The sequence below is a fragment of the Cervus canadensis genome, chromosome 13 (genome assembly GCF_019320065.1).
Source record: "Cervus canadensis isolate Bull #8, Minnesota chromosome 13, ASM1932006v1, whole genome shotgun sequence".
Classification (NCBI taxonomy): domain Eukaryota; kingdom Metazoa; phylum Chordata; class Mammalia; order Artiodactyla; family Cervidae; genus Cervus; species Cervus canadensis.
Window position 1 is genome coordinate 25,219,554 of NC_057398.1, and position 24,740 is coordinate 25,244,293.

Here is a 24,740-nt window from a genome sequence, read left to right on the forward strand (position 1 = left end):
AAATGTGTATTATATTCCCAGATCCACTAAGCCTAGAAGAAATTTATGAAGTGAAAATTACATGGATCCAATTCTTGTGTAGGATTTCCCTGATGGCTCAGATGGTAAAGCATTGGCCTACAATGAGGGAGACCCAGGTGTGATCCCTGGGTTGGGAAGATCCCTGGAAAAGGAGATGGCAACCCACTCCAGTACTCCTGCCTGGAAAATCCCATGGACGGAGGAGCCAGGTGGGCTACAGCCCATGGGGTCACAAAGAGTCGGACATAACTGAAGCGACTTCACTTTCACACTTGTGTAAATGAAACCCTCCTCATGGGGTTAACAGGAAGTAGTAACTAATAGATGCTCTTGGGTATGCCTCAGAACAGTAGAGAATGGAACAGCTTATTTAAAACCTTCCTCTTGGATTTCTTTGGCGGTATAGTGGATAAGAATCCCCCTGCCAATGCAGGGGACACAGCTTCAATCCCTGGTCTGGGAAGAGTTCTCAAGCCATGGGGCAATTAAGCTCCTGCACCACAATCAGTGAGCCTGTGTGCCTTGACTACTGAAGCTCTTGCCTCCTAGAGCCCACACCCTGCAACTACTGGGTCCTCTGCTACTGAAGACAGTGCATCTAGAGCATGAAGCCACCACAACTAAGAGTAGTAGCCCTGCTCACCACAACTGCAGAAAAGCCACACACAGCAGTGAAGATCCAGAGACCACTGAAGGCCCAGCACAACCAAAAATAAATACATAGTTTATAAAATATAAATAAAATAATAAATACATTCAGTTAAAAATATAAATAAAAATAAAATGAAGATCTTTTGTATCTTGCCTTTAGCTGTCAAACTTCCTTTCATTGTACCTACAATTTGCATATGCTGATAACTTCCCATACCGCAAACAATATATTAAAAAAAAACCTTTAAACCACTCCCTATAGATATCAGCTCTGAGAAATGGGTCATTATAGTAATGGTAATTTATTTTTTTCAGGTCATGGATCTAGTGTTGTCCAATTCAAATGAGTCAAGACCATCCACCATTCAATTAAGCCTGTACCTGTGCACAGTGGATGACCATTCAATAGGAGAGAGCCAAAACCTTCATCTGCAGATCATGCTAGTCACCTCATCTGAACATGTATCCTATGAAGTAGCATGTAACTCAGAGAAGCCCGCAAAGAGCAGCAATTGTCACACCTTTTTCCTGCCTTCACTCACCTTTCTCTGATATTCCAATCTTCTTATACTTTTCTCCGATAAATATCCCTGCTCCCTTGTCTTTGAAATGATAGATCTCAAAATTGTTCTCCTGTCTCCTCTCTTGTCTACCTTGTAAATGAAACTTCTCCCTCCTGCAAACCTCTGAATTTTGATATTTGGCTTGCTGACGGCCAGGCAGAAGAAACTGGTTCAGTAACAGAATATTGTAAATCATACTTGTGAGCATCTTAGATCAGCATGCTGAGATGTACAGGGGTGATCATTATGATGAAAGCATCAGTGATTACAAAGTTCAGGGAATTTTTATGATATTTCCACTCAACCCTGTATTTTATTGAACATTTTCTATTATCTGATTGTTATTCATGATCAGTGATGAAAATAAAAGTATCACCATTTTTGAAAATCAAGAGCCAACCTATAGTGAACTGGAGAAGTAAAGAGACAGAGTTTAAGAAGCTTCCATTGAAAAAGGAATTAAAATTTCATTTTTTAGATTCCATGTATAAGTGAGAACATACAGTATTTATCTTTCTCTGATATATTTCACTTAGCATAATGCACTCAAAATCCATCACTTTTGTGAAATACTGTAGGATACCCTTCTTTTCATTGCATAATCATACATATATATATATACATATACATATATATACACACACTATATGTAGAGTCCAACTGCATGACATTTTGCAAAAGGCAAACTCAGAACAGTGAAATAATCAGATTTTTTTTATTACAGAGGTGGAGGAAAGATAAATAGGCAGAGCAAATACTTTGTGTGATCCTATGATCTGTTGTAGAATACACTTGACAAAATTCTTAGAACGCACAACACCAAGATGGAGCCTCAATATAAACTGTCTACTTTGGGTGATAATGATAGGTCAATGTAGGCTCATCATTTATAACAAAGATTCCAATCCAGTGGGGAATGTTGATAACTGGGCAGGTGATGCATGTGCTGGGAGCAGGATTTAAAGGGAAACTCCCTTACCTTATATTGAGTTTTACTTTGAACATAAAACTCTACAATATAAAGTTTACTTTAAAACCTATGATCAATTACTATTGATGTATGGCAATAACTATCACAATATTGCAAAGTAATTATCCTTCAATTAAAATTAAATTATAAAAGAAAAATGGACAATTTTAATATAGCTCTGAAATAGTATTATTCTAAATATTTTTTAAAGAAAAAACTCTTCTCTTTGAATGATCTTTAAAACCAGTTTTAAAGATACTTTTCTTTTGAGATTCCAAACCAACTTGAACATTTTTCAAAAATATCCACATACACTCTTTAAAACTTTCTTTATAATTTGTAAACACAGTTTATACCTTTTATATTTATATAGATCACAGCACAACTATTTATACTAAACAAGCATTTATTTGTTGTTGAAGCAATTTCTGACTCTTTGCCACCCCATGAACTGCAGCACGCCAGGCTTCCCTGCCAATCACTATCTCCATAAGTTTGCTCAAACTCATATCCATTGAGTCAGTGTTGCCATTCAATCATCTCATCCTCTGTTGCCCCTTTCTCCTCTTTCCCTAAATCTTTCCCAGCATCAGGGTCTTTTCCAATGAGTCATCTCTTTACATCAGATGGCCAAAGTATTGGAGCTTCAGCTTCAGCATTAGTCCTTCCAATGAACATTCAGTGTTGATTTCCTTTAGGATTGACTAGTTTGATCTCCTTGCAGTCCAAGGGACTCTTAAGAGTCTTCTCCAGCACCACAGCTCAAAGGCATCAATTTTTTGGTGTTTAGCCTTTTTTATGGTCCAACTCTCACATCCTTACATGACTATTGGAAAAACCATAGTTATGACTATATGGACCTTTGTCAGCAAACTGATGTCTCTGCTTTTTAATATGTTAATTAGATTTGCCATTGCTTTTCTTCCAAGGAGCAAGCACCTTTTAATTTCATGGCTGCAGTCACCAACCACAGTGATTTTGAAGCACAAGCAAATAAAGTCTGTCACTGTTTCCACTTTTTCCCCATCTATTTGCCATGAAGTGTTGGGATCAGATGCCATGATCTTAGTTTTTTGAATGTTGAGTTTTAAACCAGCTTTTCACTCTCTTCTTTTACCCTCATCAAGAGCCTCTTCAGTTCCTCTTCACTTTCTGCATTAAAGTAGTATCATCTGCATGTCTGAGGTTGTTGATATTTCTCCTGCAATCTTGATTCCTGCTTGTAATTTATCCAGCCTGGCATTTCGCATGATGTACTCTGCATAAAAGTTAAATAAGCGGGTGACAGTATACAGCCTTGACATACACCTTTCTCAATTTTGAGCCAGTCCATTGTTCTATGTCCAGTTCTAATTGTTGCTTCTTGACCTGCATACATGTTTCTCAGGAGGCAGGTAAGGGGTTTGGTATTCCCGTCTCTTTAAGAATTCTCCACAGTTTGTTTTGATCCACACAGTCAAAGGCCTTAGCATAGTCAATGAAGCAATTTTTTTTCTGGAATTCCCTTGCTCTTTTTATGATCCAATGAATGTTGGCAATTTGATCTCTTATTCCTCTGCCTTTTCCTCTGCCTTTCCTAAATCCAGATTTTATATCTGCAAGTTCTTGGTTCATGTACTGTTGAAGCCTAGCTTGAAGGATTTTGAGCATAATATTCCTAGCAAGTGAAATAAGTGCAATTGTACAGTAATTTGAACAATTTTTGGCACTGTCTTTCTTTGGGATTGGAATGTAAACTGACCTTTTCCAGTCCTATAGCCCCTGCTGAGTTATCCAAATTTGCTGGTGATAGATGAAAGCTTACACCTTGTTTTGGGATCCTGGACGAGCCCCCAAGATGGTTGGGGCTGTGAACTGTGAACGGTGTGGGGATTCTTGGCCTCAAGAGGAGAGGATTTCCATCTGGGGCCAGAGACAAGGCTTGACCACTCGGAGCTTTTGTGTAACAAAGTTTTATTAAAGTATAAGAAAGATAGAGAAAACTTCTGATATAGACATCAGAAGGGGGTGGGGAAGTACCCCCTTGCCAGTTTTTACCAAGGCATCTTACACTCCTTAGCAAGCTGTTGATCGTAGATAAAAGAAACAACTCAAGGCTGAGAGAGTTGCACCAGGTGCAGCTGTCTCCCACAACATGCACATCTGCACAAGGGGAGTCCTCTCCGGAGGAGGTGTCTGTGGGGGAGAGATATTGTGTAAGTCTTGAAGGAAAACAGGCTTCCAAACAAGATACATAGTTTTATTAACATAGCTTGAGAAAAACGTTTCCTGTGAGTAGGATGTATTACTTGTTTGGGCAGTTCACAGCTCAAGTTTGGAAAAAAGTTACTTTCAGGCAGAACCGATTAAGGTCATAGCAACACAGAATTAAAGGAGCCTCCTATGTGGCTAAAGCTGGAGCAAAGGAATGTAGAAAAAAAGTATCGGATGCTTGCCCTTTTGTCTCCTCCTGAGGCTTGGGGACCTCTGGTCTGGCTAGGGAGACCTGCCTAGCTATCAACCCTTTCATTGCATATTGAGGCAGCACTTTAACTGCATCATCTTTTTACGATTTGAAATAGCTCAGCTGGAGTTCCATCATCTCCACTACCTTTGTTCATAGTAATGATTCCTGAGGCCCACTTGACTTCACACTCCAGGATGTCTGACTCTACGCAAATGACCACACCATTGTGGTTTTCCGATAATTAAGCCTTCTCTTTTGTATAGTTCTTCTGTGTATTCTTGCCATCTCTTCTTAATCTCTTCTGTTTCTGTTAGGTTCTTGCCATTTCTGTCTTTTATTTTGCACATCTTTGCACGAAATATTCCTTGGTATCTCTAATTTTCTTGAAGAGAGGTCTAGTCTTTCCCATTCTATTGTTTTCCTCTATTGCTTTGCATTGTTCACTTAAGAAGTCTTTCTTATCTTGCCTTGGTATTCTCTGGAAATCTGAATCTTCTAGGTTGGTAAATGTCCAATATGTTACTGGGGAAGAGCAGAGAAACAGTTTCATAAAGAATGAAGAGGGTAGGCTAAAGCAGAGAAGTCACTCAGTTGTCGATATATCTGGTGGTGAAATTAAGTTCAGTGCTGTAAAGATCAACCTGGAATGTTAGGCCCATGAATCAAGGCAAATTGGATGTGGTAGTGGAAGGAGGTGGCAAGAGTGAACATTGACACTTTAGGAATAAGTGAACTAAAACGGACAGGAATAGGTGAATTCAATTTGATGACCACTTACGTTACAGTTGATGTTACAGATGGTTGACACTACAGACCAGCTCATTACACTTGTTGTTTAGTTGGCAAGCCGTGTCTGACTCTTTGTGACCCCATGGACTGTAGCCTGCCAGCCTCCTCTGTCCATGGGATTTCCTAGGCAAGAACAGTGGAGTGGGTTGCCATTCCCTGCTCCAAGGGATTGTCCTGATGCTAGGACTGAAACTCTGTCTGCTGCAACAGCAGGCGGATGTTTACGATTGAGTCACCAGGGGAGTCATCTGGTTTGGTCTCCCAGCAGTGGCCTAAGAGTCTTGAGGCTCAGTATGTCCATCACTAGAGAGGAGTGGAATCTTTCCTATGACCTCCCACTGCTTGTCCTTGTGTTGGCTGCTAAAGCAGCTTGGGTGAATTCTGATTTATTGGTGTCCTCATGTGAATGCTGAGTCTTTTCTTCTTTCCTTCTTGTTGAAGGAACAGAGGGTAATCATGAGGAATGAAGAATCCTGGGGCTAGTAGAGGGAAAGAAGGAAAGGACTCATTTACTGAGCTCCTCCTGCATGCCAGGTCTAGTACCGAGGTCTCAACATGCATCATCTCATCGATTCTATAGGAACTCCATTTGCTGTGTTTTCATTATTACCTCCACTTAATGGACAAGTGGTGCCTCTTGCCTAAGATCTCCCCAGCCCAAGGTCCACTCCATCAACAGAGCCAAAAACAAAAACAACAACAACAAAAAACAGCCCCAGAATCCTCAGCAACAAGCCTTTATTTGAGTGCCCTTTTTTTACGGTCTCTGTGTTGGTTAACTGTATGTGGCATTGATTCTAGCTGTTTCTGAGATGGTGTTTCTGAAAGAGATGAACATTTGAATCCATCAACTGAGTGAAGACATCTGCCTTCACTAATGTGTGTGGACTTCATCCAATTCTTGGGGGCCTGAATGGAACGAGACAGCATCTTCTCTCCCTCTTTCTCTTTTTGCCCATGAACATAGCAGCTTCTGGCTTTTGAGACATGAGATGCTAGGACTTACACGAGTGGTCCCCTGGGTCTCAGGCCTTTAGCCTTGAGTTACATCATCAGCTCCCCCAGTTTTCAGCCTTAACCCTTGGCCTGAGTAATAAACCTGGATTTGCTTGTTCTCTCGCTTGCAGAGAGCAGACTGTGGGACTCCATCTCTTAATGGTGTGAACCCCTTCCCCTAATATACAGAAGAATCTTTACCATCGTGCCTTTGAACTGCTCAGATCCACTTATTTGTGGATATTTTACTATAGTAAATGTAACACTACATCATCTGCAGTCTCTTGAATCTGAGGATGTGGAAATGAGGGTAGGGAGAGTTGACTATGAGGGATAAGATGTATACAAGAAGTGTTTCTTTCATATAGGCTGATAAGTTGATGATAAAACATGTGTTAGTCTTCCCTATTTGGGAGAGATAATAGGTGTTATAGGAATAGCGTCCATCTCTCAATGACATGACCTACCCCACAAAAGGATACAATTTATTTTTCTTTAATTAATTAATTAATTTTTACTTTTGGTTGAGTTGGGTTTTTGTTGCTGTGCCTAGTTTTCTCTAGTTGTGGTGAGTGGGGGCTACTGTTCATTTGGGTGCATGGACCTATGGCTTGTCTTGTTGAGCAGCACATGCTCTGGGTGTGTGAGACTCAGTATTTATAGCATGCCTCTCAGTAGTTGGGGCCTGAGGGCCCTAGCGCTCACAGGCTTCAGTAGTTGAGGTATGTGAGCTCGGTAGTTGAGGCTCACAGGCTCTGGAGCACAGGCTCAGTAGTTGTGGCCCATGGACTTAGTTGCTCCAGCACATGTGGACCAGGTTTCAATCTCTTTTCCCCTGCATTGGCAAGCAGATTCATACCACTGGACGACCAGGGAAGTCCAGGATATAATTTCTTAATGTGGTTTAGAAATACTAAAACCATGATATATGCCTGTGTGATTTTAGTATTTGATCAAAGGACATTGTATGTCTTTACTGGTCACACTAGTTTAATTCAAGAAGGACCACTCACACTCATGAAAAGCATGGGTTGATGAGGACAAGGGATTCTGGCTCATCTGCAGTGTGGATGATGCTTTCCAGAACTGAGGGCCCTGACTTGCATAGTGAGGCCCTTTCCTAGCACAGAAAGACCAGGAATTGAGACCTAGGAACCCACCAGGAGAACATGAGAACTGCTCGTGTCCAGGGCCACGGCCTGAGCCAGCAGTGATGATCCTGCCAAGAACTCTTCACTCCAGTGGCTCATTGGCCTCTGAGTAGTTCCCACTTAATTGTGTGTATCAATCCACTGAATAGCCACAGAAGTAAGTAAAGAGATAAAAGATGCTCATGATGGAATAGAGAACTAGTGGGAATAGTAGGGTTTCAGATCATAGACAATTTGGTGTGTTGCCTTCCATCAGTCACTGGAGGTTTCTGAGGTGGAAACAGAGAACAGAATAATATATCATGAAGGGCATGAGTCCATGTACACTGAAAGTTTCTATATTTCTGACCATTATTTTACAATCATCCCCTCAGGGACAATGACAATATGTGCATCCAAAATTTCTCTCCAGAAAATGAGATTCATTTTTCTGATGCTATAAACCCATCATTCGGAAAGTCCCATCACCTCCCAGACTCTACATTTCCCACTGCAATCCTGCACCCTCACTGGATCACCCTTCCTTTTCCCATTCACATTGAGCTGATGTTTGAAACCATAGCTCTGTTTTCACTTCATGATGTGCCCACATCCTAGATTTCAGTTTCCAAGTGCCAAGAAGAAAACTTCTGATAGAGGCAACCACCTAGGCAGGGTTAGTACAGCTGTATATAATGGGCTCTATGTGAGTGCATATGTCATCACCACAGTGAGGACAGGGGCTGAATGTAAGCCAGACAGTCCTGGGCTGGCCTAAGTCTCTCAGAATCTCCAACAGCTCAGCCTGAAGCTGGGGAAGCCTGCCATTCAGGGGAACACCCTGAGGGCTGTAACTCTCCTGAGGGGCAGGATACCACTCCTGACTTAAACAGGAAAGCCCAGCGGTTTGTCGTAGCATCTTCTCCATGACGGCCATGGAGAGGAGGTTCCCACACAGGCTGAAGGACCTGAGCTGGGAGCAGCGGCTCAGGGCCGGCAGGATGGCCTCAAACTGGGAGCTCCTGATCCCACACTGGTCTAGGTACAGTTCCTGGAGGGTGGCTGCAACTTTCTCCAGCAGAACTTGAAGCAGCTCAGGATTAAAGTCCGTTAGGGTGACACCATTCAGTTCCAGGCTTTTTAGTTGGCAGATGTTTGGACACTGGGACAGGTGGGTCAAGTCTGATTCCGTAAGCTGGCAGTTAGTTATTGAGAGGTTGTCCAAGGTGGTCGTCAGGCACCTGGGGAGAAACCAAGAAATTAGTTCTTAAAACTAATGTATACATGTGATAGACAAATGGTTTTTACAGGGCTAATGTTAAGTCTGACCCTCTGATGAGGGTCAATACATTGATTGCCCAGCATCACTCTAGGCTAGTTTTGTCCACTTCACTATGTGTCTGAGTCAATTCATAGAACACTGAATGGTCTCTCCCTCATTTATCAAGCAGACTACAACATACTCTACTTCCTTATGATGAATGAATATAATGGAATGCCCTAGAATGTGCTCAGAGGACAACTGGACACAGATTTTTGGTACTAGGTGATCAGATAGAAAATGGTTTCAGCTAAGGCTTCCTTCAGTGCAAAGTTGGGCTTCAGAGGCCAATACCTCTGGCCACCTGAGGCTTTAGGGAGATATGCATAAAGAAGCAACTTGTACAAGATCCTACAACATCAAATGTGATGCCTGTCTAGAGGGGCTTACATCTCTGCTAATTTTTCTACCACTTTCTACTATCCTTTTCTCTCAGCTCAATTAACATCATCTCCAGAATCATACTTTTCCCTTATACTAATTAACTTATCTGGAGCAAAAGATAAAAATCTTTTACAGACAGGGTATTTAAGACAGACTCATTTTGATTAGTAATCTGGTGAGCATAGAGCTTCTCTTCAGAATTGGTCTGGTCTGCTGTGATTTCCCCATTTCAGTGCCCTCTTTATTTCCTATATTTTAAGTGATTTGAACATACACACCTCTGCTGAAGGTAGAAACCATAATCCCTTCAGTGCTAGATTAACCATTCCCATCAATAAATTGTATCTCCACAGTGGAGTGTCCCTTTCAAGAACCATTACACCAATTTAGCCCCAAATTGATTTGTGTGGTTATAGGATATTACACTTCAGGAGAGAGTGCATTTGATATTCTAATGCTATGTTCAATGTTACCCAGCCAGTGGTCCCCACTCACCTGAGCATCTGGTCCAGGCGGCCTTCAAGGAAGGAGGGAGACTCCAGATGGAGATCCCGGAGGTGGCCCAGCCTCAGGAACTGGGAGGTAATTTGCACAACATGATCGTGCTCCTGCTTCTTGAAGGCAGATCCTTGGATGGGGAAGAGACGGAGCCTCTGCAAATTACTCATGTGGCCCAGGAAAGGAGCAAATGTAGCCAGGGTGGACAGATTCCATGTGCAACTCACTTGCACCTCCTGGATACAATCCAGCTGCACCATGCTCAGGACCTTCACAATATTGTCCATTGGCATTGCAGAGATCTTCAGCTTCTTACAACACAGGTGGATGGAAGCTTTTCTTTGCTCCACCCACCTAAGGAGGTAGGTGAGGAAGTTGTCCAAGGTCCTTTTTTTCAAGGAAAGGTCTGTAAAAACCTTCAGTGGAGCCACATGCTGCTTTGTCACTGACCTGGGCTCAGGCACCGGTGCTCTTCCTGAGCTTGTGCACCTGTGAGCACTGGCTCCAGACCACATGCTCCAGAAGTTATGACCAGTGTCCCGCAAATCTAGCACCCGCAGTTTGCATCTCCTATTGCGAAAAAGGAGATTGGTGGGGATGCATTAAAATCCACCCAGAATGAAACATCAGCTTGAAAATTTGAAAACAGACTGCCCTACTGTGCTGTAACTTCAGATTCCTGACATCACTTGCTGCCATGCCTTCTTCCCTCTCTGACTCACTTTCCTCCATCTCCCTTTCCCCTCCCTTCCTTTCTGGCTCTCCACTTCTAGTAACTTTTAGCATCACTGTAAGGAGGTGTGGCATGTTCTTTAGGTTCTCTTTTTTTTTGTTTTGTAGGTATACCTACACTTCCCAAACGTGTTTCCTTTGGTGAGGCAAGGCCTCTAGGCTTCTACATTGCCTTCTTCGGATCCCTCTGGTCCATCCCTTTTCACCCAGTTTTCCTCACCCCAGGTATTTCCTCTGAGACACCCAGGATTTTACCAGGTTACCTGAATCAGACTCACCTGGAGCAAACCTTCTGAACAAGCAGGACATCAAGGGCTTCCAGCACTGCTTGTAGGGGCCCCACATGAGGCAGATCAATGAGACCCCCCAGAGGCAGGCGGACAAAGGGCCAGGCTTGCACCATGGCCTTCAGAATGTTAGTGTGTCTCCCATTGAAGGCCTCCGTGAAGAGGGGTGGGAAGAGCTCCACAGGCAGCTGTTCCAGAGCAGAAAAGGCCAAGTCATCATCCCTCAGCAGGTGCATTCCCGCCAGGTCCAGGAGGCTGGGTGGGGTCCGTACACTCATGCTGACTCTATGCCAAAAGGAATACTGTGTAAACTGTCAGTAAACAGGCATTTGCTTCAGACCTTAGACTGTCTCCCTACCCCTCAGAAGAACCTACTCAAGGCCAAGGTCTGTGCACTGGCAAGGGAGAAAGTACGTTCCTTGGCCCATATGACACAGTGGGCTCAGTGAGCACAGGGCTGCAACTTCTCCCCTGCTGGATTCAGAACAAGCATTTCAACCACTAGCACATTCGAATCCATCTGCTGCTTTGCTTAATTCATGTCCCACTGGGAAAGGTACCAAGGTCCTGAAAGCTGACCGCAAACTTTATTTGGGGAAGACTTTTAGATGGTCATTTAGAGCCTTAAGTCTATGGAGAAAGGACTGTCATGTGAAGCAGTAGTCCACATCTTAGTTAAGCTGGATGGTAAAGATGAAAGAAATACTCATGACATGAATGTCATGCGTACATAAAAGAAGTATTTTAAATTTTGAGAGATAATACTACAGACATTTTATTACAAATATCTTCTTAGTAAAGACATTTAAAAATTATTGCAACTACAGTACAAATCAAAATATTTGGGACTCAGGGAAAACAACATTGAGAGGTAAATGGAAACCTGAAATCTCATCTGAAAGGAAATAATTTAAAAAAAAAACTCTCCATGCCATCTGGAGTTATAGGCTACTTGTAAGGTCAGTTAACACCATATAGGAATAGTACTGACAATAACTTACTAGTGTATTGTGGTTGGTGTGGGACTCAGACCACAGACTCTATGGAAGATCCAGCCAGTGACTCTAGGGCAAGAATTTTCTGCATCCTTTCTTCAGGGGCTGAGACTTTTATAGACATTTCTGATCTCATCATCCCTGTCTGATTAACACAATCAGAAAGTGGTACCTGATTAGATTATAGACAGCCCTTGGTATTGATCCTGATTGGATTTTCATTTTTCTCCACCTTAGGTGATTGAAACAGATAGACATACAGGAAACATAGAGAATGATGGAGAAGGAATCAAAGACTCATTCATGGATTCACTTCATGAATCTTGGTTGATATTGACCAATATGCTCAATTATATTCCTGGGTTTGGTTGGGCAAGGAATTATTGGTTTCAGTCATTGAACAAGAAAAAACATAACTTGAAAGCATCATTGTTGGGGGAACTTTGCCCATATCAAAACTATCAGAATGTCTCTCAATTAACAAAGCTTCATAAAAACAATCCTGTTGTTCCAAAAGTAAACAAAATACATGCACCCCTGTATCAGCTTTTCACTCAGGTGTTATGTAGGAAACACAGGGGATTTTGAGCCTATTCAGGTAGCAAAGGAAGAGCTTTGGGGGATGCGATTTTCTAGGCTCAAGCCAAACCTTCTCTGAAGGTGGACAGGTCAAAATTTCAGTGAGATATAAGAGTGTGTCAGGACAGTTTGAATCTGGGCATTCCTAGATGGACCATGTGAATGATTACTACAATGTAAAACAAATATATATATTTTTCTTTTAGGAAAGAGGGAGATTTAAAGATGTTATTCTGGGTGCTATTTAGAAAGTAAAAGATGGTGGCTCACAAAAGACAGTGTCATCTTTGAGGGTGTTTACTCCCAGAAATTTGGGATCAGCCCAGAAAGCCACACAAAAAGATTAAATCTCAGTTGTGAGAAAAGGGAGGAGTGTGAGTCCTAGGATCAGACATTTCCAACACTGACAGTCACTGAAGGTGGACACTATGAGCTCTTTGAGAACAAAGCATCAGAGAAAAGTAAGTGTGGGTCACTGACAAATAACCCTGTCACCCAGGAACACGTGCTATCAGGAGAGGTTTTCATAAATTTTTTTCTCCCTGAGGACACCTTCCAGATGGAAAATAGCCCCAGTCATTTTCTAGGGGTCTTGGAAGCCAACAATAATCTTACTGGCTCCTTTCTGATTTGTTGCTATTGTTCAGTCACTATGTTGTATTCTTCTCTTTGTCACCCCATGAACTGCAGCACATTAGGCTTCCCTGTCCTTCACTATCTCCCAGAGTCTGCTCAAACTCATGTCCATTGAATCTGCGATGCCACTCAACCATCTCATCCTCTGTCGCCCTCTTCTCCTCCTGCCCTCAATCTTTGCCAGCATCAGAGTCTTTTCCAATGCGCCAGCTCTTCACATCAGGTGGCCAAGGTATTGGAGCTTCAGCTTCAGCATCAGTCCTTCCAGTGAATATTCAGGCTTGATTTCCTTTAGGATTGATCTTTCTAAGTATATAAAGATAATTGCTAATTCTTCAAACTTAACCAAGTTCAATATAGATGATGATCAGGTTAACATCAAAGGCACAGAAATAAAATGTGTTTATCTCTTCATTAAAACCAGCACGTTTCTAGGGACTTCCCTGGTGGTCCAGTGGTTATGAATCTTCCTTCCAATGCAAGAAATATCGGTTTGATCCCTGTTTGGGAACTAATGTTTCATATGCCACTGGTTAACTAAGCCCATTGGGTCTTAGTTAAGACCCAGCACACACACACACAAAACTACAATTAAATGATTATCATAATAAAAATAAAAAAGAAAAGATGCAAAAGTAAAAACAAACAAACAAAAAAACAATGCCTTTCCCATAATAAATGCAGAAGCTTGTATTGGTGTTTCAGGTTCTGCCACAATCAGGAGTGACCCCACCCCAGGCTGCACCACAGGGAGAATCTTTTGAAGTTTAAGTTTGGAAATAAAGGGAGACCCTTTCACCATCTTTCAGAGTTTCCCACGCCTCTCTCCCATCCCATTTATTTGATGCCCAAACTTTTCCCATATACCTCTGGCCACCAAGGCGAGGACACTTTGAAGAGTGGTCACCTCCTTGTTCACTTTGACAAAGATCCCTTTCACCATACTTCTCCCAGGATTATAAATGGACTTTGCATTAAAAAAAAAAGTTTGAATTGGATTCTATTCAATAGATATGTTAAGTCCCAGGCCATCCATCTCTTTTATAAATACCTGCAACAGAGTGAGATTAGTAACAATGATAATCATAAATAGCTCTGTTATCAAATGCAAGCTGGGTGAACAGCAGTGGGGGCACCTTTCATTCATTACTTCAGATAACCTTCAGGGAACACCTAAAATTCACTCAAATTTTCTCCATTCTTTGACTGGTGAACCAAGGTTATTTTCAGATAGATGCATCTGCCAATTTCTACGTAAAGAATATTTAGCTGAGGGGATCCGAAGGACCCCCAAGTTTCCAGACAACCTAAATATTGAGAAGAACTGACTGAAAGGCTTCACATTATTTTAGGGAAATTCAGAAATTTCAGAGTCTAAGCCAGGGATCGTTCAAAGGGATCACAGCTACTATAAGAAACTGTTTTCCCTCTCACACTATTGGTGAGCATGTAAATTGGTATAGCCACTAGGGAAACAGTATGGTGTTTCCTCAAGTTACTAAAAATAGAGTGACCGTATGATTCAGCAGTCCTACTCTTGAACATATAACCAGACAAAAAGTGAAAATGAAAGTCACTCAGTCATGTCTGACTCTTTGCGACCCAACGGACTATAAAGTCCATGGAATTCTCCAGGCCAGAATACTGGAGTGGGTAGCCTTTCCCTTCTCCAGGGGATCTTCCCAACCTGGGGGTTGAACCCAGGTCTTCTGCATTGCAAGCAAAACTAGAATTCAGAATGATACATGGAGCTTCCATGGAGGTCCAGTGGTTGAGAATCTTCCTTGCGATGCACGGGACATGGGTTCAATTGCTGTTCTGGGATGATCCCACAGGCCGCATGGCAACTAAGGCCATGTGCCACAACTAGTGAGCCTACTCACTGAAGCTACTGGAGCCTGTGGGCTCTGGGGCCCAAACTCTGTAACAAGAGAAGCCACTGCAATGAGAAGCCCACATACCACAGTAAGAGAATAGCCTCACCTCAAAGCAACTAGAGAAAGCCTGCACACAAGAAAGAAGACCCAGTGTAGCGAAAAATAACTAAATAACTAAAATTATTTAAGAAAAAAAGATACACACACCCCTATGTTCATAGCAGCATTATTAACAATAGCCAACATATGAAAACAACCTAACTGCTCATCGACAAAAGAATGAAAAAAGAAGAGGTGGTGTGTGTGTATGTGTATGTTTTCCAGCCATTAAAAGAATGAAATAATGCTATTTGTAGAAGTATGGATGGACCTAGAGATGATCATACTGATGAAGTGAGTCAGAAGGAGAATGACAAGCACCATGTGATATAACATATTGCAATAAGTCGCTTCAGTCCTGTCCACTCTGTGCGACTCTATGGACTGTAGCCTGCCAGGCTCCTCTGTCCATGGGATTCTGCAGGCAAGAATAATGGAGTGAATTGTGATGCCATCCTCCAGGGGATCTTCCTGACTTAAGGATGGAACCCACATCTGTCTTACCTCTCCTGCATTAGCAGGCAGGATCTTTACCACTAGCGCCACCTGGGAAGCCTGATATTCCATATGTGTGGAGTCAAAAATACAACACAAATATACCTATCTATGAAAAAGAAACAGAGTCAAAGGCATAGAGAACAAACTTGTGGCTGCCAAGGGGAGGAGTGTAGGGAGGGGAGGATGGGGAGTTTTCAATTGGCAGGTGCAAATGTTCATATATAGAATGCTTAAAACAGGTCATACAGTATAGCACAGGGGCTTCCCAGGTGACACAGAGGTAAAGAATCTGCCTGCCAATGCAGGAGACACAAGACACACGGGTTTTATCCCTGGGCCAGGAGATCCCCTGGAGTAGGAAAAGGTAATCCACTCAGGTATTCTTGCCTGTAAAATTCTATAGACAGAGTAGCCTGGTGTTTTCCTTCTTTCCTTTCTGTTGCAGGAATAGAGGATAAGCTTGAGAAATGAATACTGGGGATATCTGCTAGAAAGGGAAAAGAAGGAAAGGACTCATTTATTGTATTCTTCCAGTATTTCAGACCCAGTTTTAAGGCTTCAGCATGCATCGTCTTACAGAAACACCACATGCTGTATATACAATGTTACCTGTATTTTATGGAGAAGCTGTGCCTCTTGTCATAAGAAGCCCCCAGCCCAATGTCCACTCCATCCCCAGAGCCGATAATACCAGCTCTTAAATCCTCAGGATGAGGCCTTCATTTGGGTGTTTCATGTTTATGGACTCAGTGCTCATTAATTTTATGTGGCATTGATTCTAGATGTTTCTGAGATGGTGTTTCTGGAAGAGATTAGCATTTGAATTCATCAACTGCCTTCACCCAATGTGGGTGGGCATCATCCAATTGCTTGGGGCCCTGAATGGAACAAGACAGCATTTTCTCTCCCTCTTTCTCTTCTTGCCCATGAACATAGCATCTTCTAGCTCTTGAGACTTGAGACTCAGGGACTTAACACTAGTGGTCCTCTGGTTCTCAGGCATTTGGCTTCAGACATGGGGTTATTTCCTTAACTCTCCTGGTTTTAAGCTTTAAACATCAGTCTGAATTATAAAAGCAGATTTGCTGGTTCTCTAGCTTACAGAAAAGAGACTATGGGACTCCTCTGCATCTGTAATTGCTGTGCAAACCCATTCCCATAATAAATACCTTCTGAGATATGTCTGTATAGAGAGATGACCGTGAACACTTTCATGTAGGTATTTCTCAATAGTAAATACAGTACTGCACTATCTGCAGTTGGTTGAATTGTGGGATATGAATGTGAGTAAAGAGAGGGATGACTACGAGTTTTAACTGGTATATAAGTGGTGTTTATATACTTTCTAGAACTAACACCAAAAAAAGATTCTTTTCATCATAGGCGATTGGAATGCCAGAGTAGGAAGTCAAGAGATACCTGGAGTAACAGGCAAATTTGGTCTAGGGATACAAAATGGAGCAGGGTAAAGGATAACAGAATATTGCCAAGAAAACACACTGGTCATAGCAAACATCTTCTTCCATAAACACAAGGGAAGACTACACATGGAGATCACTGGATGGTCAATACCAAAATCAGATTGATGATAGTTTTTTCAGCAGAAGATGGAGAAGCTCTATACAGTCAGCAAAAACAAGACCTGGAGCTGACTGTGGCTCACATTATCAGCTCCTTATTGCAAAATTCAGGCTTACATTAAAGTAGGGAAAACCACTAGGCCATTCAGGTATGACTTAAATCAAATCCTTTAAGATTATACAATGGAGATGAAAAATAGATTCAAGGGATTAGATCTGGTAGACAGAGTACCTGAAGAACTATGGATGGAGGTTTGTAACATTGTACAGTAGATGGTAACCAAAACTGTCCCCAAGGAAGAGAAATGCAAGAAGGCAAAGTGGTTGTCTGAGTAGGCCCTACAAATAGCAAAAGAGAAAAAGAAGAGAAGTGAAAGGAAAAAGAGAAAGGGAAAGATATACCCATCAGAATGCAGAGTTCTAGAGAATAGTAAGGAGAGATAAGAAAGCCTTCACTTAAGAACAATGCAAAGAAATAGAGGAAAAAAGCAGAATGGGAAAGACTTCAGATCTCTTCAAGAAAATTGGAGATATCAAGGGAACACTTCATGCAAAGATGGGCACAATAAAGGAAACAAATGGTAAAAGCCCTAACAGAAGAGATTAAGAATAGGTGGCAATAGTACACAGAAATACTATACAAAAAAGGTCTTAATGACCTGGGTAACCAGGATGGTGTGGTCACTCACCTAGAGCCAGACATCCTGTAGTACGAAGTCAAGTAGGCCTTAGGAAGCATCACTATGGACAAAGCTAGTGGGGGTGATGAAATTACAGTTAAGCTATTTCAAATCCTGAAAGATGATGCTGTGAAAGTGCTGCACCTAATATGCCAGCAAACTTGGAAAACTTTGCAGTGGCTCCAGGACTGGAAAAGGTCAGTTTTCCTTCTAATCCCTAAGAAAGGCATGCCAAAAATGTTCAAACTACCATACGACTGTGCTCATTTCACATGCGAACAAGGTAATGCTCAAAATTCTTCAAGCTAGGCTTCAACAAGAGGCGAATTAAGAACTTCCAGATGTATAAGCTGGATTTAGAAAAGGCAAAGAAACAAGAAATCAAATTGCTAGCATAGAAATCATAGAAACAGTAATTGAATTCCAAAAAACTCCACATCTACTTCTGCTTTATTGACTATGCTAAAGGCTTTGACAGCGTGGATCACAACAAACTGTGGAAAATTCTTAAAGAGAAAGGAATACTAGACCACCTTACCTGTCTCCTAAGAAGCCTGTATGCAGGTCAAGAAGCAACAGGACCTTAAATGAAAAAACTGACTGGTTCCAAATTGGGAAGGGAGTACATCAAGGCTGTATATTGTCACCTGGCTTATTTAATTTATATGCAGAGTACTGTGCTCAGTCGCTCAGTCATGTCTGTCTCTTTGTGACCCAAGGACTGTAGTCGGTCAGACTCCTCTGTTCATGGAAATTCTCCAGGCAAGAATACTGGAGTGGGTTGCCATGCCCTCCTCCAGAGGATCTTCCCAAACCAGGGATTGAACCCAGGTCTCCCATATTGCTGGCAGATTCTTTACTGTCTGCACCACCAGGGAGGCCCAAGAATATTGGAGTGGGGAGCCTATCCCTTCTCTAGGGGATCTTTCCAACCCAGGGATTGAACCAGGGTATCCTGCATTGCAGGTAGATTCTTTACCAGCTGAGCTACCAGGGAAGCCCAGAGTACATCAAGTAAAATGCCAGGCTGAATGAATCATAAGCTGGAATCAAGTTCGCCAGGAGAAATATCAACAACCTCAGATAAGCAGATGAAACAACTTTAGTGGCAGAAGGTGAAAAGGAACTAAAGAGCCTCTTGATGAAGGTGAAAGAGGAGAGTGAACAAGCTGGCTTAAAACTCAACATTCAAAAAATTGAGATCATGGCATCTGGCCCCATCACTTCAAGGCAAATAGATGGAGAAAAAGTAGAAACAGCAACAGATTTTATTTTCTTGGGCTCCAAAATCTCTGCAGATGGTGACCGTAGCCATGAAATTAAGACACTTGCTCCTTGGAAGAAAAGCTGTGACAAACCTAGACAGAGTTGTAAAAACCAAAGACATCACTTTGCTGACAAAGGTCCATCTAGTCAAAGCTATGGTTTGCCCAGTAGTCATGTACAGATGTGAGAAGAAGGATGAGCACCAAAGAATTGATGCTTTTGAAGTGTGGTGCTGGAGAAGACTCATGAGAGTCTTTCGGACAGCCAGGAGATCAAACCAGTCAATCCTAAAGGAAATCAATGCTGAATATTCATTGGAAAGACTGACACTGAAGCTGAAACTCCAAAACTTTGAACACCTGATATGAAGAACTAACTCATTGGAAAAGACCTTGATGCTAGGAATGATTGAGGGCACGAGGAAAGGGGGGCAACAGAGAATGAGATGGTTAGATGGAATCACCGAATTCAATGGACATGAGTGTGACCAAACTCTGGGAGGTGGTAAAGGACAGGAAAGCCTGGCATTCTGCAATCCATGGGGTCCCAAAGAGTAGGACATGACTTAACAACATAGCAACAACATGACTTAGCAACAGTAACAAGAGGTGTTTAGGGGCTTCCCTGGTGGCTCAGTGGTGAGGAGTCTGCCTGGCAATATGAGACACCCAGTTTCCATCTCTGGTCCGGGAGGATTCCTCATGTCATGTGGACGTTGGACCCATTCGCCACAACTACTGAGCTTGCGCTCTAGAGTCTGGAAGCCACTACTGTTAAACCCACGTGCCCTGGTTGCTTGTGCCTATGCTTTGCAGCAGGAGAGGCCACGACAGTGAGAGGCTTGTGCACCATAGCTAGAGAGTGGCCCCCACTCACCACAATTAGAGAAAGAAAAAAAAAAATCCAGTTCAGTGGTGAGGCCCTAGCACAGCCAAAAATAAATAAATAAAACCAAAATTTGAAATAGAAATAAAAAAAGAGGTGTTTGTTATATGTCCTGCTATGTTGATGATAAGACATGCTATACTACACTAGTTTTTCCTGATAAGATGACATAGTGGGTTTTATAGAAATGACATCCATCTCTCATGACATTACCTACCCGGCCAAAGGATATGATTTTTCAAATGTGGCTTAGAAATGCTAAGACAGTGTCACATGGCTATAAGGTTTTAGGAATTCCCTAAAGGAATATTGATGATTTTATTGGGGACAGCTTGTTTAATATAAGAAAGACAACTACCCATTCATGACAGTCATGGGTTGGTGAGAACAAGAAGCAGGCATATTTGCCGTATGACGACCCATTCCAGAACTGGGTGCCTTGACTTTGTAGCAAAGCCCTTTCCCAGCACACAGAAAGGCCAGGAACTGAGACTAATGGACCCATCAGGGGGACCATGAGGAATTATCATGTCCATGGTCATTACTTGAGTCAGCTGTGAGGGCCCTGCCAAGAGCTCTACATTCCAATGACTCATTGGACACTGAGAATATTCCCCTTCATGTGTACTGACCCAGTGAACAGTCACAGAAATAAGCAAGCAGGTAAGAGATGCTTTAGACAGAATAAAGGACTGGTAGGAATGTTTGGGTTTCAGATCACAGACAACTAACTGCCTTTTAAAATTTATTTATTAGTAGCTGGAGATTCCTGAGCTATAAACTGAGAAAACAATACAATATATCATAGAAGCATCAGTCAGTTTACACTGAAGGTCTCTTTATTTTTGATCATTTCTTTTATTTTAAATTTATTTATTTAAAAAAATTTATTTATTTTAATTGGAGGCTAACTACTTTACAATATCATGGTGGTTTTTGCCATACATTGACATGAACCATCCATGGATGTACATGTGTCCCCCCTGGCCCAAACCTCCCTCCCACCTCCCTCCCTATCCCATCCCTCTAGGTTGTATCAGTGCACTGGCTTTGAGAGCCCTGTTTCATGCATCAAACTTGGACTGGTCCTCTATTTCACATATGGTAATACACATGTTTCAATGCTATTCTCTCAAGTCATACCACCTTTGCCTTCTCCCACTGAGTCCAAAAATCTGTTCTTTATATCTGTGTCTCTTTTGCTGTCTTGCATATAGGGTTGTCATTACCATCTTTCTAAATTCCATATATATGCATTAATATACTGTATTAGTGTTTTTCTTTCTGACTTACTTCACTCAGTATAATAGGCTCCAGTTTCATCCACCTCTTTAGAACTGACTCAAACGTATTATTCTCTATAGTTGAGTAATATTCCATTGTGTATATGTGGCTTCCCTGGTGGCTCAGATGGTAAAGCGTCTGTCTGCAATGCTGGAGACCCGGGTTCGATCCCTGGGTCGGGAAGATCTCCTGGAGAAGGAAATGGCAACCCACTCCAGTACTCTTGCCTGGAGAATCCCATCAATTGAGGAGACTAGTGGCTACCATCCACGCAGTTGCAAAAGAGTTGGACACAACTGAGCATGCATGCACACACACAAATCATCTTTCTTTTTCACATTCAAATTGAGCTGACATCTGGAAACATGGGTCTCTGTTCCCTTCACCATACACCTGTGTGCTAGATTTCAGTTTTCAACTGCCTAGAAAAATGCTTTTGATAGATGCACCCAATCAGGCAGGTGAATTCCTGGGGCATAGAAAGGGCTCTTCATGATAGAATATATTCTTGCCCCACAAGGACATGGACTGGAGCTAAGTCAGATGGCCCTCGGACCTCCAAAGCTCCTCATAGTCTCAATCTGCTCAGCCTGAAGCTGGGCAAGTCTGCCCAGTGAAGGGCTCCATGAGAGCTGTAGGTTTCCCAAGGGGCAGGATAAAACTCTTCCTTTTACCTGAGCAGCCCAGCAGTGTGACTCAGCAGTTTCTCCAAGATGGCCATGGAGTGGAAGTCCCCACAGAGGGTAAAGGCCTTAGGCTGGAATCAGTTGCTCAGGGCAGGCAGGGTGGCATCGAGTTGAAAGTCCATGAACCCACACTGCTCTGAGTGCAGTTTCTGGAGGGTGGCTGCAAGTTTCTTCAGCAGAGCTTGGAGGAGCCCAGGACTAATTTCAGTCATGGTGACACCATTCAGATTCAGGCCTTAGAGTTGACAGGTGTCCAGACACTGGGACAGATGGGTCAAATCTGATTCTGTAAGCCAGCAGTTAGTTACTGTGAGGTTTACCAGTGGGGTCTTCAGGCACCTGGGAAGAAAACACACAATTAGATCTGAGAAACCAAGGTGGCAGGGGAGCTCAAACTTTTGAAAACTGCTAATCTTGGAAGAAAGTTCATTACAAATAAAAGGCATTCCCCTATTGATGAAAAAGTTACTTGGCAAGTGTTTCCTCTTTAAAGTGAAAGTGAAAGTACTATCCAACTATTTATGACCCCATGGACTGTAGCCTGCCACGCTACTCTGTCCATGAAATTCTCCAGGGAAGAACACTGGAGTGGGTTGCCATTCCCTTCTCCAGGGGAATCTTCTGGACTCAGGGATCAAACTCCAGTCTCTTGTGTCTCCAGCATTGGCAGGTGGATTCTTTACCACTAGCACCACCTGGGAAGTCTATGGGTGTTAACAGCCAAAAAAAAAGAAGTCACAATCAAATGTACATACATAAGCAAAGGGTTAAACTGTGAAACATTCATTTTATTGAATATTATATGCCAGCTGATACCAATGAGGATAGATCTTTAAGACCTATCCTCAAGTGAAAATAAGCAAGATTATCAAAACCACAATGGCATTTTCTACAAGAAAGATGAAAGCAGACATTTCTATATGCTCATATAAATGTGTAGAAAGTCACAGAGGGGTCTAGAAGGTAAACTACACTGAACTCTCTCGAGGGGAACCTGGGATGAGGAGTTCAGGGAAGATGCTTGTTTCAAATGTATTATTGGGATATTTTATCCTGAGTGTTGGCCTGTCTTACTTGGGCAAAACCCAGCAAAACCTGGAAAACATACGAGATTTTCTTTCATGCACAAATATATTCACCACAAATGCTATTTTTTTTCATATCCAATTTTTAAAAAATTATTGATAGCCATTTAAAGTTGATTTTTCCCAAATTTACATTTCAGGAAAAGGTAACATTTGATTATAAACTGATGGTAATGATTTCCATTCACTATGCAGTTAAAAGCACTTACTATCACACCAGGGTCCATGTTCAGTTGTGGGACCACAGAGTGGCAGAGAGACAGTCCCTGCCCCATGGGCCAATCTCTGCCAACAGGTGAGATTGTCAAGGAGTAAAAATGTAATACATGCTGTTATCATACTCTGCAGCAATCTCACTCCTTGGTTCTCCCTGAATGAATGGGAATCTACACCCACACAAAAACATTTAGAATGTTTCTTTCTTTGCATCCAGCCCCCTCCCCCAGCATGAGCCAGCTCAGAGCCTTCTCTGCAGCCCATCAATGTCTCCTCTTCTAGAACCTGGGGCCTGGCTGCAGTGCTGGGGCAGCTTCCAATGGGATCAACAGAAATCAAGGGCAGAACCACACCTACAGGACTCTGGATCTCTGGGAGGGAGAGAAGGAGGGGCTGAGACCAGGACCATCCAGGGCCTGCAGTGCAGGTGAGCCCTGTCCGTCTATCAGGTGCAGAGTCAGGGGCCCGCTCGCTCAGGGGTGCTCACACAGCCCTGTGTCCCTGCTCTTGAGAAGGCTCAGTTGCAGGACAGTTGTACCTGGCCTCATGTAGGAGAGGACCCAGAACCCACCTAGGTCCAAAATCCACAAGGAGACCAGAGGCATTTGGCAATTGGGGGTACATTTTAGGAGTGTTGTCCTCCTGGCCCCTTCCCTTCCCTTGAGTTCACAGTAGGTTTCCTTCCCTTCAAGTCCTCCTGGGTTTCTTGCACCTGGAAGTTAGGCCAGAGTCCTGTGTAGAGGAGGAACTCTGCTCAATATTCTGTAATATTCCTTTATAGGAAAAGATTCAGCCTGTATGGGATGAAGAATGAATATGTGTATATGTATAACTGAATCAACTACCTATACATCTGAAATGGACACAGTGTTGTAAGTCAAATATAATTCAATGTGAAATAAAAATTAAATTAGGAAAAAGATGAACTGCATGGTAGTAAATTATATCCCAAGAAAGATGTTACATGGACATGAACTTGAGCAAACTCCAGGAGATGGTGAGGAACAGGGAGGCCTGGCCTGCCACAGTCCATGGGGTCATGAAGAGTCAGACACTATGGAGCAACTGAACAACAACAATAAAAGATGTTACATTTTAAAAATGATACAATTCACATTACATTTTTGTTTTAGTTTTGGAAAACATGGGTTTTGGGTTAAAATGTAATAAGAAAAATAAACCCAATTTTATGCACTATCTTCAATCATTCCAAGGTCTGGATCCAAGTTTGGCTTCCTACCTTGATTTCTGTGGTCATGTGATGCCACACTTCACACTTGAGTCATTCTGCTAGTGGATGGCAGATAGAAAGATTCAATAAACCTTTAGGAATGCCCAGTTCCACAATGTCCAGCCCTCACCCTTACTTCTCATTGTGACTTTGGCCTGACCTGCTTTAAATAAGCCTGACTTAACTCTGGAGGACTAACCACACCCCCAATTTCATTTCCTTTGCTTCCCGAATTAGCTCACAATCTCCTATGTTACCTGCATAACACCTAATTGACATTCTGATACAGGGACAACTTCGTGATGCTTCTTTGGGGAATGACACAACTGTCTGGAAGCTATTTCAATTCTGGAAC

At 42.4% G+C, this 24,740-nt stretch overlaps 1 protein-coding gene across 1 annotated transcript; it reads right to left on the reverse strand.

The window, feature by feature from the left end:
* Positions 1 to 8,233: 8,233 nt before the first annotated feature.
* Positions 8,234 to 11,066, reverse strand: LOC122451714 (PRAME family member 8-like). Its single transcript, XM_043484629.1, has 3 exons — positions 10,780 to 11,066; positions 9,767 to 10,339; positions 8,234 to 8,807 (listed from the first exon to the last, which is right to left on the reverse strand). Exons 1-3 carry the CDS (start codon positions 11,064 to 11,066, stop codon positions 8,234 to 8,236), a joined length of 1,434 nt encoding a protein of 477 aa, XP_043340564.1.
* Positions 11,067 to 24,740: the final 13,674 nt, after the last annotated feature.